Source organism: Rhynchophorus ferrugineus, unplaced genomic scaffold (assembly GCF_030347505.1).
Source record: "Rhynchophorus ferrugineus isolate W39M unplaced genomic scaffold, kcgeb_rfMv2 rfM2, whole genome shotgun sequence".
In the NCBI taxonomy this organism is placed as follows: domain Eukaryota; kingdom Metazoa; phylum Arthropoda; class Insecta; order Coleoptera; family Curculionidae; genus Rhynchophorus; species Rhynchophorus ferrugineus.
This window is the reverse complement of record NW_027472581.1, coordinates 9,545,072-9,559,384: the sequence shown is the minus strand read 5'-3', so window position 1 is coordinate 9,559,384 and position 14,313 is coordinate 9,545,072. Positions and strand designations below refer to the sequence as shown.

The window sequence follows — 14,313 nt, the reverse complement described above, 5'->3', positions numbered from 1 at the left end:
TTATCAATCGCTAGACAAGGAAATAAATTGTTAAATTTTAATTCAAATGTTAATTGTCATTTTTTACCAGTAAATGGTGGCCGTTTTTTTAATACAATCAATTTGTAGACCATGCTTTATAGCCAACAGTCACAAGAAAAATAAAAATAAGGTGTTGCTTGTTTGGGGAATAAAGGGAGTAACATTAAAATTAGTATTCGAGATAGGAACAATATCTTAAATAATTGAAAATACAAGGAAACATTTATCACTTACTAGGAACAGTTATTATAGATAATACGGATCCCGAAATTGATAGGCATTGTACAGACAATCCGACAGTGAAGCGAATTATTGCCCAAAAAGGTACATTTACAGTTTCTTCATTAGAACAAAGATTTAGTAAAAATATTCACATTTGATATGATCTGACAGCCATAATAATGTGATTAAATCATGGTTACACGTGGTTACTAAACAAGAAGCTATTGTTATCAGTGGAGAAAACAGACGTAGGTGATATGAAGTTCACTAGGTCATACAGTAGATACCTAGATACCTATATAGATAAATAAAGCCTTAAATACAAGATATTTTTTATATTTATGAGATAATATTTAAAGAACTGAAAATATGATTAAATAAGTTTTAAATAAAAAAATATGGTTTAGTCAATTTACATAATTCCGATATTATCGCTATTTGATTTTCTTGTACTGATATAGCAATTTTAATTTCCTTCATTTCCCTATCATCGCGATATTAATGATAGAAATTCCTTCTAGGCGTCTAAGTATAATTTTAAAGCGTTTATTTAAGAGATATTTTACGTTTTCATTTTGCAAAGTGGGTTTTTACGTGGCAAATATAAATCAACTAGGAAATTCTGACGTTTTTATCTCTCCATTCCTATTTACATTAGTTTACAAATTGGCTACAATATCCAACTAAATTTCAGTTTTAAACTTTTACGGCAATAGTTCGTTGGAGAGACATCGGATATTTAATGGATGAAAAAGTTTTGCACAATTATATACGTTCTGTGGAATAACGAGTTTTATATCGTACATATTTTATAATGACATGAAATGAAATATTTAAAAATAGCAATTAACACATTAAAATACACTAAAACATTTGTGGGGTATTATTCCATTCCAAAGAAAAAATCCATTCCTTTTTACAGATCCACAGAACATTCAAATATAAAAGTAATTCTACTTCGTTTAAAATTAAATTATAAATTGCTTGTTATTTATTATTATTATTTTCGTTTTTAAAGTTAGTTCCTGAAGGAATTTATACATCTCCGTCTCGTTTATACTACCGTTGGAAAATATAACCACATATAAAATTAACAGCGCCAAGCAATTATCTCCGTCCTTTCTTCTATCACAATTTATACAGAAAACGATTCGTACATCTTCATCTGACATCACGAATTTAAAAAAATAGTCGAACCGTAAATCTGAGTAGTTTTTTTGACTATGTGCTGTGTCGACTGTTTTGCGACTATACACTGTTTCGACTGTTTTCAGTCTATAGTTCCCAACCCTAATTGTGATATTTATAAAATATATTATATATGTTATATTTAACAAATAACAATTTTTGATAAATATATAAATATAGTAAAATGAAAGTCATCGATGACTAGCTCTCCATGGCAGTCTTTTTACTCATCCACATGTCCATATAAAATCTAAACTAAATGATGTCTTTAGAACAATTTAATTTCAATCAAACCGTTTCGTCATATTTGAAGTCTTGTTTTAAATGCTTAGTATTCTTTAAGTATTTTGCAGCTAAACTTATTATTGTTATATGATTATATGTTTATATTATTATGTTATTGTTATGATAACTCTAGGAAACGTTATTGTGAAGTAAAAATTATGTGCACAGATATGCATGTAGTTGTTCAGAATATACAGTGCTAAAAAATAAAAAGGAATTTCGCTTTGAAAAATATTGTTTTGGCTTTAAATGCTGCCCCAGGAAAACTAACTATTAAATGATTTAGAACAATTTAATAATCAAACAGTTTCGTTTCATCATATTTGAAGCTTTAAATGCTTAGTATTCTTTAAGTATTTTGCAGCTAAAATTATTATTGTTATAATAAAAAAGTACCTGTACCGCTAGCCGCTGCTAATCCTCCTGCGATGCCACCTGCTGCAGGATTCTTTTCGGCTTGCTGCGTTTGATTCATCATCTGTCGTCGTCTGATACGCTTTCTTGCTGTTTGAAATATTCTCCAATATAAAATGAGTATAACCTGAAACAAGTGGTAAAAAGACATTTTTTTCAATCAATTTTTCACATTTAATTGATCAGTTAAATTTGCTTCGGAATAAGTTACTTATTCATTTTATGAAGAAAACATAATAATTTAATGTGAAGTAATATTCCTAAAATGACGCTATTTGAATAGCTATGGAAGGCTATTAGACTAGAATGTAGCTGTAATTCTAAAATATTAATAACCTGACCATTACAGTCTACTGCTGTGTAATAACTGTTATTTATTAGTAGGAATACCGTGTATATAGGTCGGTTAATCTTAGAAAAGGCTTTTGAACATCTATTAAGTATATTTTCCATTTTGAAAATTGGCAATTCAGTAACACCATTAAATTTAAATAGCAAAAAGTCTTTTAAAATTAATTTCGATACTTCATAGATATCTTATTGTTCATTGTTTTATTTAATTTCATTTCTCTTAGGGAGTAATAAAGGTCTTTATAAATGTTTTGTCTTGATTAGTTGATATTAATTACCAGATAATGTAACTAGAAAAATTACTGATTATTGTAATTCACAAAACTGACAGTTGTTGGTACAAAGGATTTAGAAATAGTGGTTTGGATTTTAATAGTAAAATTCCGGGACAGAATTTTATTGTTTTTTATTTATAGGGTCAGGGTAACACGCGACAAAACTATAACACAAGGGCAGTGTGTAGTTGTCCAGCAAACGATCAATATGTGTTGTTTATGTGAATGTTATTTGTATTTCTTAATTGTTATGATATTGTGTTTTTAAAATATCAGCATGTTTTTTATTATACCTTGTGGACAAATTCAGTACAGATAAAAAAATAAAAATTTAATGTGCCTTAAACAGCAAATATAATAAATATATCGAAAAGATAGATAGAAAAGGTATCTTGAATAATTAAAATAATGAAATGGCTTCTCTGGCTGGAGTAAAAGTGAAAAGTGAAAGTTGAGTGAAAAAAATAAGAAAGAACATATAATATTTAATAGAAAGTCATAGAATATTTACAGAAGAAAAAAATTTAATCAGGATGGCCCTGATGGATGAAGATTTAAGAGAAGATCAATTTATTTCTAGTTATAGATAGTTGGATGAAGGAACACTTAGCCAAATATGGCATAAATTGTCGATTAGAATAATATTTTTCAGCAAGAAAATGCTGCTGTTGATACTGCAAACTATTTGATGAACACAATATTCAATTAAAGAACTAGTGGCATACATTTGGTGTGAATATTATTGAAAATTCATAGGTTAATTGAACAACTAAACAATGATATACAAGATCAGCGGAAAAAGTTATATCAAGATTTTGTTAAAAACCTATATGGTCCGCTGTCGAACAGACTGATTGAGATTGTAGTATAGATTGAAGTCATGTAGGTAAGAGACTAGGATATATTTTTCAGGCCAGGAATATTTATTTTTGGTCGTCGGAGTGGTACATTAATGATCACACATTTACAAATATGCCTCAGTTGGATTTGAATTGAAATTTTGGAAAATTTGGGAGTTGTGAATAAAGTGTAAGGTGAATGATTTCACCAGGAAATTAAAGAGACGTGTGTCGATATCATTTTACTGCCTTACCCTTCAGAGGACCTACCAGATTATTCTTTTTTCCCTTCATGGCAAAGAACAACGCCATGGCAATCTGCTTCGTTCAATCGTCAACAATCTTCTAAATTGTTTATCATTGTGTTCTTTCTCAAAGGAGGATTTTAATTTTTGGGCAGAGATCCCTTCACTTGAATCTGTTGCTCAGGCTGAGGATATTGCATCTCCTGAGCATCGCGTGCTGCTGCCCACTCTTGTATGTTGCTTGTATGCTATGCTATAATGTATTATTTCCTGCCTTACAATTCTCCATTATTTCTATATTGGTTTTGCTTACTGTATCCCATAGTTGTATGCCGTATGTCCAGATTGGATTTACGGTGCTTTCACCGCTTAAATGGAAGAGTCAACCTGTTAACCCATTTACACTACCAAGCCTGTTGTCGAGTTGTTTACGCTTGGTCCAGATGTGCCATGTGGTAATGCTAAGTTAAACTACGATCCCTAGTAAATTAAATGCCCAAGTATATTGCATGGTCCTCTTGTGGCATGTTTCCTTATATAATTTTACTGACGTACAAGTTCCTTTTCTCCATTTTTTTCAAATGGTATTGGAGTTGGAACAAAACGATTTTTGGGTCAGAGTATACTAACAGGGAGGCAGTGACGCCAGCTTAGGTCGTAATCATTGTGTTCTCACTAGTTGGAAGATCCGCAGTGTAAATCAGGTGCCAAAATGGGTGACAAGGGATTATGTTGTTTATATGCTCCTTCACTCTGTTTAGAATAATTTTTTCTATTATTTTACCAATTCTTGGTACGCTTATATGTTTATACAACGTCTAGATTCCTCTCAAAAACGAAAATGTATAAAGAAGAGTCTCACTGAGAAATATAAAAAATGTTCTAGTGAATGTATAATAGGTAGAAAGTACGTGTCTTCAATTATTTTTAAATACAACAAAATAACATTTTTTCGGGACTATTTTCTTTTCAGTCATTTCGGATTCAGAACACCCAAATACATAAATATTTCGCCACAAAACCTAAACAGAATTGTTTTTTGCAGACCGTTTTTGTTTAAGAAACTATTTTATCATTATAAGTTTTAATTGCGCTAATATTTTGTAAATAAATTATGCATATATTTCAGAGTTACGGTATATAGCATATATGGAAATGTCTTTCTCTTAAAAAAATATAAACTTACCATTAGTGGTAGATAAAACGACGAAGCGGTGGCGAATATCTGATAATAGAGGTCCTGGCTTATCAGACACTTTTGATCTCGTATCCTGTCGTCCCATTGAGGATCCTTCCATCCCAGCAGCGGAGCGATGCAGACCAGAAAGGAAACGACCCAAATAATGAAAATCATCATGCCTATTCTTTTCGAGGTCCTGTGATGGATGTATTCCACGTTCGTTACTGCCCAATATCTGAAAGAGGGATGAGGGTTTGAGGTCGATGAAATATTGCGAGGGTTTCCCGGAAAAAGGAAACTTTTTCGGTCGGCACAGGCTCTGCCTTTAATAAATAAACCGTTATTAATTAGCGGTATTCGTAACGTAATTAAGACCGGTTCGAATCCTTTCCCCGTTCGATTCTGTTTCTTTTCAATAAATGTTGTTTGTTGTTCTGTTAATAGTAAGATCTCAATCATTTTAATTATTTTGAAACTAATTTGAAATAAAATGTATAGTGTTGCTTACACAATCGTATAACAAATCTATAGTCTATTCAAAGTTTTTTTGTACATACGTCATCAACATGTTTAACTGTAAAATTTTTTTAGAATCAGACAATATTTTCCTTCCCATTTTATTCTAGTTAAAAAAAGACACAATGCTGTCTGGTATGTCCGAACGTGTATCCGAGCCAGCCTGTCAAAGTTGTTCGGTTGTCAAATGTGAGCAAAATTCTTCAAAACATTGTTTTAATGTTTTGTTTATTTTAATAGATTTCCAATCGCTGCTTAGTAACAAACTCTGATTGAAAAAACGTGACAAATCAAGATCAGCTAGATGTCAGCTCTATCAGGGCTTAAATATATGAAATGTATAAAAACAGTGAGTAGTTTTTCAATACAAACCTTATTTAATAAAATTATTTCAGAGGAAATTGTTAGTCTGCAAAGGATCGAAGAGGTCAGATGAAACTTCCGGATATTGCTTTTAAAAATTACAATTTTTAAAAGCGTGTAATAAAATGAGGGAAGGCTTATTATTTGAATTTATGTATTTTGATGAGACGTGGATATTTCAGAATGGAACCAATATATCCAATGGTTACTCATGGCTAGATGATAATAAAAATAGTGTTATCACAAACAAAAGTTGATGGAAAAAAGCAAATGTTATATATGGAATAACAATTGGTTAGGTTTTATTAGTCATAACATTTATTAATAATTCATTGCAGATATATTATACTTCGTGCTGGAAACAGGAATGGTAATAACACCTTCGGTTTGGATGAACTCGATAAGACACATTGAAGTAGAAATTGATAAATGATGGAATTGTGAACAAATGTTAGATAGATTGGAAATTAACAGCTTGCTTATTCACTTGAATGAAACTTTCTGAATATGATATAATTCAATGCTGCCAATTTCTAAGACACAAACAAAAAAAGAAACAAATAAAGGTTTGTATATAATTAATATATGATAACTCTAGGAAACGTTATTGTGAAGTAAAAAATATTTATGTGCACAGATATGCATGTAGTTGTTCAGAATATACAGTGCGAAAAAATGGATAAAAAGAAATTTCGCGTGTTGATAAAATATTGTTTTTTGAAGTGAAAAAATACAGTTCAAGAAAAAATTTGGCTTGATGCCAAATTTTCCGGACACTGCCCCAGGAAAATTAACTATTAAGGATTTGTATGCTAAGTTTAGACGTGGTGAAATCAGCACTGAAGACGGTCAACGCAGTGGACCAAAAGAGGCTGCTAAAGAAGCAAACCACGAAAATCTACGAAATAATTTTGAAGGACCGTACATTGAAATTGAGTGAAATAGCAGACACTCTAAAGATATCAACTGAACGTGTAAATCATATTATTGACGATTACTTGGTCGTGAGAAAGCTCTGTGCAAAGCGGGTTCACTTTTAACCAAAAACAACGACGAGTTGATTATTGAACAGTGAACAATGAACAGCTTGAACAATGTTTGAAGATGATTAAGCGTAATAAACCCAGGTTTTTGCATCGGTATGTACAATGGATGAAACATGGCTCCATCATTTCACTCCGAAGTCCAATCGACAGACATCCAAGTGGAATGCACACGATGAACCCGCTCGAAAGCGTGGGAAAACGCAATAGTCAGCTGGCAAGGTTATGGCGTCTGAATTTTGGGATGCGCATGGAATAATTTTCATTGACTACCTTGCAAAAAAAAGGACCATCGCATTTGAACGGTCGTATTTGAAGAAAAAGAAAGTGGTGCTTCACCAAGGCAATGCACCGTGTAACAAGTCAGTGAAAACGATGGCAAAAATCCATAAATTGGGCTTGGAATTGTTTCCTCATCCATAATATTTTCCAGATCTGACCACCAGCGTCTATTTCCTGTTCTGAGATCTTAAAAGAATGCTCGCTGGGAAGTTTCGTCGAATGAAGAGGTGATCGCCAAAATTGAGGCCAATTTTGAAGCAATGAAGGACAAATCGTACTATAAAAATGGTATTGAAAAGTTGCAGAGTAGCTATAATCAATGTATCACCCTTGAAGGGAATTATGTTGAATAAAAAAAATCTAGTTTTGCAACAAAATGTGTTTTACTACGGTAGGCCGGGGACTTTTCAATTGACCTGTTATATAATATAGATTGCAGTTCGACAATGTTTTAAAAAGATGTTTTTATTTATGGCAAATTTTCTTGTCAGAAAAACTTCATAACAATTAATTGTCGTAATCATTAGTATCATCACTAAAACATTTTTATTGTATTTAACATTTTCGTAACACCTGGTCCCACAACAACGCTAGCTCGTGTATAGTATATACGGGATTGAAGTTTGTAAGACCAGTCGTAAATTTTATTTTTCTTTAAAATTTTTGGACAGGCTACGTTCTAACTTTTAATAGCAAGATTAATCATGATAAAGAAGTTATTTCTTTCAAAATGTTTTTACTATATTCTTAAATATTTACATATTTAGTCCATTTTGGTTTAATTAATATGCCAACCTGTAGTGTGTAGCATAGTATTTATTTATAACCAAGATAACTAACTTTGAAAAACGGTATATTAATACATATTTATATGTTATTCCAATATATTTCGATTGTTGGGGCTTCTCCAATGTGATCATAAGTTGGTAAATATTCCAAACAAGTTTAATGTTTTTATTTCAAAGCAGAATGAAGTTAGTGAAATGTGGTTAAATCTAGCAAGCCATGAGCCTAGCCAGTTTGAGCATCGGTAATTTATTACTGTGGAAACTATCCTGATGTAAAATTATGTATAAATATTATATATCATGATATCTAGGTAAATAACATTGTTGATAACATTTTAGATTATGTCTCATTTGTTTTGTTTATTATATATATTGTTCTCAATAATTTTGTTGTTTTTTCAGTTAACAGATAATATAGAAAATTATAAGTAATATCAAGTGATGGCTGAGTTTTACAAATATACGTGAAGTCAGCATGTAATCCTGCAAGATTCGTATGGCAACGAGACTGGGGAAAATTAACTTTCATCACTACTGAACTACCATATATTCTCAAAATACAAAGAATAATGCTAGCGTTTAGCAAGTGTTAAGTTCTAATATAAGAAGATTGTTGTGATTTTGTTTAGTACTCGATGAAACATTATATTGCGCTCTAATCAATTTGTAAGCTACTATTACAATAAACTTCAAAATTACAATTTGTGCTTTTCATTTACTCAAATATTAAAAGGTAATTTGATAAATCACTGATTCCACGTTTTCGTTCTGCAGAGTTGCTATAAGTTTAAGAAAATCAACATCCATCACCGAATGAATGTAAATTAAATGTTTTAGAGTTGTAGTTACTATCAACTATATAAAATTAATATTGTTGTAGCTCTGTGAAATATATTCGTATCTATACCTTAAAATTTTCATCATACAATTTTCAGTAGGTTTGTCAACGTTACACTTTATCTATCTATCTATCTATCTATGTATATACATATATATATATATATATATATATATATATATATATATATATATATATATATTCTGTGAATCTTAGTTCATAAATTTACCCTTATTTTTTCTTACTTCCTTTTTACCTTTTTCTCCTTTCGTTATTAGCACAAAATCGATTTCTGTGAATCGATATATTCTGTGAATCTTAGTTCATAAATTTACCTTTATTTTTTCCTACTTCCTTTTTACCTTTTTCTCCTTTCGTTATTAGCACAAAATCGATTTCTGTAAAACGATATATTCTGTGAATCTTAGTTCATAAATTTACCTTTATTTTTTCCTACTTCCTTTTTACCTTTTTCTCCTTTCGTTATTAGCACAAAATCGATTTCTGTAAACCGATATATTCTGTGAATCTTAGTTCATAAATTTACCTTTATTTTTTCCTACTTCCTTTTAACCTTTTTCTCCTTTCGTTATTAGCACAAAATCGATTTCTGTGAATAGATATATTCTGTGAATCTTAGTTCATAAATTTACCTTTATTTTTTCCTACTTCCTTTTTACCTTTTTCTCCTTTCGTTATTAGCACAAAATCGATTTCTGTTAATAGATATATTCTGTGAATCTTAGTTCATAAATTTACCTTTATTTTTTCCTACTTCCTTTTTACCTTTTTCTCCTTTCGATATTAGCATAAAATCGATTTCTGTGAATCGATATATTCTGTGAATCTTAGTTCATAAATTTACCTTTATTTTTTCCTACTTCCTTTTTACCTTTTTCTCCTTTCGATATTAGCATAAAATCGATTTCTGTGAATCGATATATTCTGTGAATCTTAGTTCATAAATTTACCTTTATTTTTTCCTACTTCCTATTAACCATTTTCTCCTTTCGTTATTAGCACAAAATCGATTTCTGTGAATCGATATATTCTGTGAATCTTAGTTCATAAATTTACCTTTATTTTTTCCTACTTCCTTTTTACCTTTTTCTCCTTTCGTTATTAGCACAAAATCGATTTCTGTGAATCGATATATTCTGTGAATCTTAGTTCATAAATTTACCTTTATTTTTTCCTACTTCCTTTTTACCTTTTTCTCCTTTCGATATTAGCATAAAATCGATTTCTGTGAATCGATATATTCTGTGAATCTTAGTTCATAAATTTACCTTTATTTTTTCCTACTTCCTATTAACCATTTTCTCCTTTCGTTATTAGCACAAAATCGATTTCTGTGAATCGATATATTCTGTGAATCTTAGTTCATAAATTTACCTTTATTTTTTCCTACTTCCTTTTTACCTTTTTCTCCTTTCGTTATTAGCACAAAATCGATTTCTGTGAATCGATATATTCTGTGAATCTTAGTTCATAAATTTACCTTTATTTTTTCCTACTTCCTTTTTACCTTTTTCTCCTTTCGTTATTAGCACAAAATCGATTTCTGTAAATCGATATATTCTGTGAATCTTAGTTCATAAATTTACCTTTATTTTTTCCTACTTCCTTTTTACCTTTTTCTCCTTTCGTTATTAGCACAAAATCGATTTCTGTGAATCGATATATTCTGTGAATCTTAGTTCATAAATTTACCTTTATTTTTTCCTACTTCCTTTTTACCTTTTTCTCCTTTCGTTATTAGCACAAAATCGATTTCTGTAAATCGATATATTCTGTGAATCTTAGTTCATAAATTTACCTTTATTTTTTCCTACTTCCTTTTTACCTTTTTCTCCTTTCGTTATTAGCACAAAATCGATTTCTGTGAATCGATATATTCTGTGAATCTTAGTTCATAAATTTACCTTTATTTTTTCCTACTTCCTTTTTACCTTTTTCTCCTTTCGTTATTAGCACAAAATCGATTTCTGTGAATCGATATATTCTGTGAATCTTAGTTCATAAATTTACCTTTATTTTTTCCTACTTCCTTTTTACCTTTTTCTCCTTTCGATATTAGCATAAAATCGATTTCTGTAAATCGATATATTCTGTGAATCTTAGTTCATAAATTTACCTTTATTTTTTCCTACTTCCTTTTTACCTTTTTCTCCTTTCGTTATTAGCACAAAATCGATTTCTGTAAATCGATATATTCTGTGAATCTTAGTTCATAAATTTACCTTTATTTTTTCCTACTTCCTTTTTACCTTTTTCTCCTTTCGATATTAGCATAAAATCGATTTCTGTGAATCGATATATTCTGTGAATCTTAGTTCATAAATTTACCTTTATTTTTTCCTACTTCCTTTTTACCATTTTCTCCTTTCGTTATTAGCACAAAATCGATTTCTGTGAATCGATATATTCTGTGAATCTTAGTTCATAAATTTACCTTTATTTTTTCCTACTTCCTTTTTACCTTTTTCTCCTTTCGATATTAGCATAAAATCGATTTCTGTGAATCGATATATTCTGTGAATCTTAGTTCATAAATTTACCTTTATTTTTTCCTACTTCCTATTAACCATTTTCTCCTTTCGTTATTAGCACAAAATCGATTTCTGTGAATCGATATATTCTGTGAATCTTAGTTCATAAATTTACCTTTATTTTTTCCTACTTCCTTTTTACCTTTTTCTCCTTTCGTTATTAGCACAAAATCGATTTCTGTGAATCGATATATTCTGTGAATCTTAGTTCATAAATTTACCTTTATTTTTTCCTACTTCCTTTTTACCTTTTTCTCCTTTCGTTATTAGCACAAAATCGATTTCTGTAAATCGATATATTCTGTGAATCTTAGTTCATAAATTTACCTTTATTTTTTCCTACTTCCTTTTTACCTTTTTCTCCTTTCGTTATTAGCACAAAATCGATTTCTGTGAATCGATATATTCTGTGAATCCTAGTTCATAAATTTACCTTTATTTTTTCCTGCTTCCTTTTTACCTTTTTCTCCTTTCGTTATTAGCACAAAATCGATTTCTGTGAATCGATATATTCTGTGAATCTTAGTTCATAAATTTACCTTTATTTTTTCCTACTTTCTTTTTACCTTTTTCTCCTTTCGTTATTAGCACAAAATCGATTTCTGTGAATAGATATATTCTGTGAATCTTAGTTCGTAAATTTACCTTTATTTTTTCCTACTTCCTTTTTACCTTTTTGTCCTTTCGTTATTAACACAAAATCGATTTCTCAACCATGATATATAAGATGAATAATCCAAATAAAATTGAAGCACGCAAAACTTTAGACGCTGGAATGCAGACATGATGGCTAGGAAATGTTAAGTAACGTCAGTGTTTCATAAAACTTATTACCAATGTATAATACTATATGTTCTGTATAGTTGTCACTAAAATTACGTATTAAAAGGTCACGACTTTTCAACAAAAACAAGGAGGCCTTTCGAGAATAACGATAAACTGACAGACGGATTAAGGAAAATCACCCAATAAACTTCAATCATGCAGATTTTAAGGCTTCGTTTAGGGTGCGGAAAATTTAATAGCCATGAAAGTATATGGCACGGCTTACTTACGCCGGATAGGGTCAGACATAAAGCTAAATATTGGTCTTATTCAATCAAGTAAACTTTAAAAGCGTTCTTTTAAGGCGAGGGAAAGTTTACGACTAGAGAAATTTATAGTCCAGCTTAGTAGATCCAGTGGCTGGGTCCACATGCTGGGTCTACTGTTAAACAAAGGCAAAATATTTACCCTAATTTTCATTTTTATTTATTACTAGTAGCTGACGTAATCATAAACGGTTTTTAATGTTCTAAGTAACGTTTCATTATCTGTTATTTGGCAACGTTATTAAATTTCAATGGAAATTGAATTATATTATATAAGAGAAAATTCAAAATGCGCGTAAGAGTCTTAGAAATTTATTTTTCAAAATTTCGTAAAAATATGAGGGGTTAAAATATAGAAATTTTTCGTCGAATGTTGAATGTCGTATGTAGGAAAGTAATAGAATTAAGGGAGTCTATGCAGAACAGTGCAAATTTCTTGTCAATTAAAAAAATATATTTAGCAAAATTATCAAATTTCAATGCGCCATATATCTGGAAATTAAAACAGATGATGTATAATGAAGAATGCAGCATTTATTACATTACACAATATGTTACATATAGCGTTCAATGATTTATAGAGTTCGGCGTTAGTTTGATATCAAACTCATTTTATTCTACAGAAAAATATCGAAAAGTTTCGTTGGAAATAATTAATTTCTTTGGAGGAAAGTAATGCTGATAAATAAAATCAAATATCTGAAAAAAAAAAACAATAGCTTTCTTAGTTAGACTGGAAACTCTTTGAATAATGTCTTAAAAAGCATTGGCGGTTTACTATGATTTAATTGAGTGAATTATATTCTGAATTATTACCCAAAATATCATACCTGCCAGATCCGCTACTCAATCTTGATATAAAATACTTTTAATTCTGCAAAAAGCACCGAGAAGTTGTTGAAATGAAGGAATCAATTTTGAAGGAAAGTATTCTGACGAATAAAATTAGGTATACCGGAAACTTATTGACTAACGTGATAAAACTACTACTTTTAAAACCACACTAGTAGTTGGTCCTATTTTTTACATAATTCTATATACAGCTACAACTAAATTGAATGAATTACCCTATGAATTGTTTCCAAACACACCAAGCTTGCTAGATCTGATACAAAGCGTTATAATGACTGAAAAAGAGAGTATGGGGCAATTTTGACTTCAAAACACATTTTATTCTATAAGAAATAAACCAAAAGTTGTTCTGAATAAAAGAATTGCTCTTGAAGGAAACTAAGCGGACGAATAGCATACAATTCTTCAAAAATTTTTTTTCTCTTAGTCAGACCGGAAATTTATGGGGTAACATATTAAAAAAACTACTAGAGGCTTTTAAATTCACGCTACTAGTAGTTCCTACTTTCCACTAATTAATTAATAGTAGTAGTAATTTTATATACAGTTACTAAATGGACTGAATTAGCCTTTGAATTGTTTTCCAACACATCATACTTGCCTGATCAGGCACACAAATAATCTCTCTTGAAAGGAAGTATGCTGTTGAACAAAATCCATTTTCTGAAACTAAATTATAGTTTTCGTGTAAGTACCTGTAAGTAACGTGTTAGAAAATTATTAGTTCTTACTCTTCATATGATTCTACATATAGTTAATTCATACATCATAATTGCCAGATCTAGCATCCAACGAGTAATGATTCAATGGAGAGTTCAGAGTTATTCTGATATCGAACACATTTTTTTTTCACAAAACAACATCGAAAGGTTCTTGGAATTAAATAATCTCACTTGAAGGGAAGTATGCTGTTGAACAAAATCCATTTTCTGAAATTAAATTATGGTTTTCTTAGATATACCGAAAAA

General features: G+C 30.2%; 1 protein-coding gene across 1 annotated transcript in view; it reads right to left on the bottom strand.

Annotated features, from left to right (window-relative positions):
- Window positions 1-14,313, bottom strand: part of LOC143190791 (5-hydroxytryptamine receptor) — a 111,840-nt gene that overhangs the window by 29,679 nt on the left and 67,848 nt on the right. The window contains exons 3-4 of the mRNA XM_076395360.1: window positions 5,027-5,255; window positions 2,113-2,257 (exon numbers count right to left, since the gene is read on the bottom strand). Of these exons, the coding sequence (XP_076251475.1) occupies window positions 2,113-2,257; window positions 5,027-5,255 (374 nt within the window). The remainder of the gene's footprint in view (window positions 1-2,112; window positions 2,258-5,026; window positions 5,256-14,313) is intronic.